Genomic DNA, 2794 nt, shown 5'->3' with positions numbered 1-2794 from the left:
TCACCCCAGGGCTGGGGAATCAAGAATTAGAGCGCTCAGGTTGAAAGGTTCAGAGGGATACAGACAGGTACACGGATAGGAAAGGTTTAGAGGGATACAGACAGGTACACGGATAGGAAAGGTTTAGAGGGATACGGACAGGTACACGGATAGGAAAGGTTTAGAGGGATAAGGACAGGTACGTGGATAGGAAAGGTTTAGAGGGATACGGACAGGTACACGGATTGGAAAGGTTTAGAGGGATACGGACAGGTACACGGATTGGAAAGGTTTAGAGGGATACGGACAGGTACACAGATAGGAAAGGTTTAGAGGGATACGGACAGGTACACGGATAGGAAGGGTTCAGAGGGATATGGACAGGTACACGGATAGGAAAGGTTTAGAGGGATACGGACAGGTACACGGATAGGAAAGGTTCAGAGGGACACAGACAGGTACACGGATAGGAAAGGTTTAGAGGGATACGGACAGGTACACGGATAGGAAAGGTTCAGAGGGACACAGACAGGTACACGGATAGGAAAGGTTTAGAGGGATACGGACAGGTACACGGATAGGAAAGGTTTAGAGGGATACGGACAGGTACACGGATAGGAAAGGTTTAGAGGGATACGGACAGGTACATGGATAGGAAAGGTTTAGAGGGATACGGACAGGTACACGGATAGGAAAGGTTTAGAGGGATACGGACAGGTACACGGATAGGAAAGGTTTAGAGGGATACGGACAGGTACACGGATAGGAAAGGTTTAGAGGGATACGGACAGGGACACGAATAGGAAAGGTTTAGAGGGATACAGACAGGTACACGGATAGGAAAGGTTCAGAGGGATACGGACAGGTACACGGATAGGAAAGGTTTAGAGGGATACGGACAGGTACACGGATAGGAAAGGTTTAGAGGGATACGGACAGGTACATGGATAGGAAAGGTTCAGAGGGATACGGACAGGTACATGGATAGGAAAGGTTTAGAGGGATACGGACAGGTACACGGATAGGAAAGGTTTAGAGGGATACGGACAGGTACATGGATAGGAAAGGTTTAGAGGGATACGGACAGGTACACGGATAGGAAAGGTTTAGAGGGATACGGACAGGTACATGGATAGGAAAGGTTCAGAGGGATATGGACAGGTACATGGATAGGAAAGGTTTAGAGGGTTACGGACAGCTACACGGATAGGAAAGGTTTAGAGGGATACGGACAGGTACATGGATAGGAAAGGTTTAGAGGGATACGGACAGGTACACGGATAGGAAAGGTTTAGAGGGATACGGACAGGTACACGGATAGGAAAGGTTTAGAGGGATACGGACAGCTACACGGATAGGAAAGGTTTAGAGGGATACGGACAGGTACATGGATGGGAAAGGTTTATTGGGATACGGACAGGTACACGGATATGAAAGGTTCAGAGGGATACGGACAGGTACACGGATAGGAAAGGTTTAGTGGGATACGGACAGGTACACGGATATGAAAGGTTTAGAGGGGTACGGACAGGTACACGGATAGGAAAGGTTTAGAGGGATACGGACAGGGACACGGATAGGAAAGGTTTAGAGGGATACGGACAGGTACACGGATAGGGAAGGTTCAGAGGGATACGCACAGGTACACGGATAGGGAAATGGGATTTTCTTAGATGGGAATCTTAGCCCAATCAGTTGGGCCAAAGGGCCTGTAAGAGAAATGATTTGTCTTAGGTCCAGTGATCGAACACAGAACAGTACAGCACAAGAATGGTCTCTTCACCCCGAATGCCTGTGCTGGGTGCAGCTATATTAAACTACATCTCTCTCCTCCACCTGCACATGATCCTGTTGCTCCATTTCCTGCATATTCACGTGTCTATCTCACAGTCTGTTAAATGGTCGACAATATCTGCCTCTCACTCCCTGCCCCTGCATTCCAGGCACCCACCTCTTTGTGTAAAAGGCTGGGGGAGTGGTTGGGGTGGAACGGAGTTGAGAGCCAAAGAATCTCCCCATGCCTTCCCTGTCCCAGTGCAGTCACCTGCGACCACTCTATCTTGCCTGCTCATCCGCCCAATGAGAAGCCAATGCTGCGGCTAATTGCGCTATCAATTATTAAAGAGCAAGGGCAGGGTGAGGAGGCGGTGTCGTGTTGAGATTTCAATTTTAATTTAGGAATGGTTTGGAATCCATAATTTTGGAATGAGACAGAAAATCAATAAGAGGCCGTGTATGGCGAATGCCAACCAGGTGCAAACACTGGGAATGTAATAGCATCATCATTTACGTTCGCTCCTGCATGCCTGGCGACCCACCTTCCCCCTCATGAGGCTCTTAATTTGCTCCCTGAGAGTCGATTCAAGAGTCTGTCCTGCCCATCCAGAACCTGCTGCTAGCTCCCGATAGAACCGTTCCCTCAATCCCGTCTCCCGCACGTTCCGAGGAGCCAGTTTCCGTCAGCACGGTTCGTGCTTAACCCCCGGCTCGACTCGCTGTACCCTAATGACTGTGCAGCTAAGCACAGCTCCAGTGCCACACTGAGGATCGTAGGACAAATCACAGATGATGACAAATCTGCGTATGGATGCCACAACAACTCACTGCCAGCAAGACCGAGGAGCTGATTACTGACTTCAGGAAGAGGAAAGTCAGTCCAGGACCCCACGCACCCCTCATACAATCTCTTCTCCCTCCTGCCGTCTGGGAAAAGGCTCCAAAGCATTCGGGCTCTCACAACCAGACTATGTAACAGTTTCTTCCCCCAAGCTATCAGACTCCTCAATACCCAAAGCCTGGACTGACACCTTACTGT

General features: G+C 49.4%; 1 protein-coding gene across 1 annotated transcript in view; it reads left to right on the top strand.

The window, feature by feature from the left end:
* The first annotated feature begins 2566 nt into the window (after window positions 1–2566).
* The window catches only part of LOC132389940 (uncharacterized), a 16793-nt gene continuing 16565 nt past the window's right edge, over window positions 2567–2794 (top strand). The window contains exon 1 of the mRNA XM_059962507.1: window positions 2567–2629. Within this exon, the coding sequence (XP_059818490.1) occupies window positions 2567–2629 (63 nt within the window). The remainder of the gene's footprint in view (window positions 2630–2794) is intronic.

This window comes from Hypanus sabinus, unplaced genomic scaffold, assembly GCF_030144855.1.
Source record: "Hypanus sabinus isolate sHypSab1 unplaced genomic scaffold, sHypSab1.hap1 scaffold_713, whole genome shotgun sequence".
In the NCBI taxonomy this organism is placed as follows: domain Eukaryota; kingdom Metazoa; phylum Chordata; class Chondrichthyes; order Myliobatiformes; family Dasyatidae; genus Hypanus; species Hypanus sabinus.
Note: the sequence above shows the minus strand (reverse complement) of the source record. Positions and strands in the feature narration are given on the sequence as shown.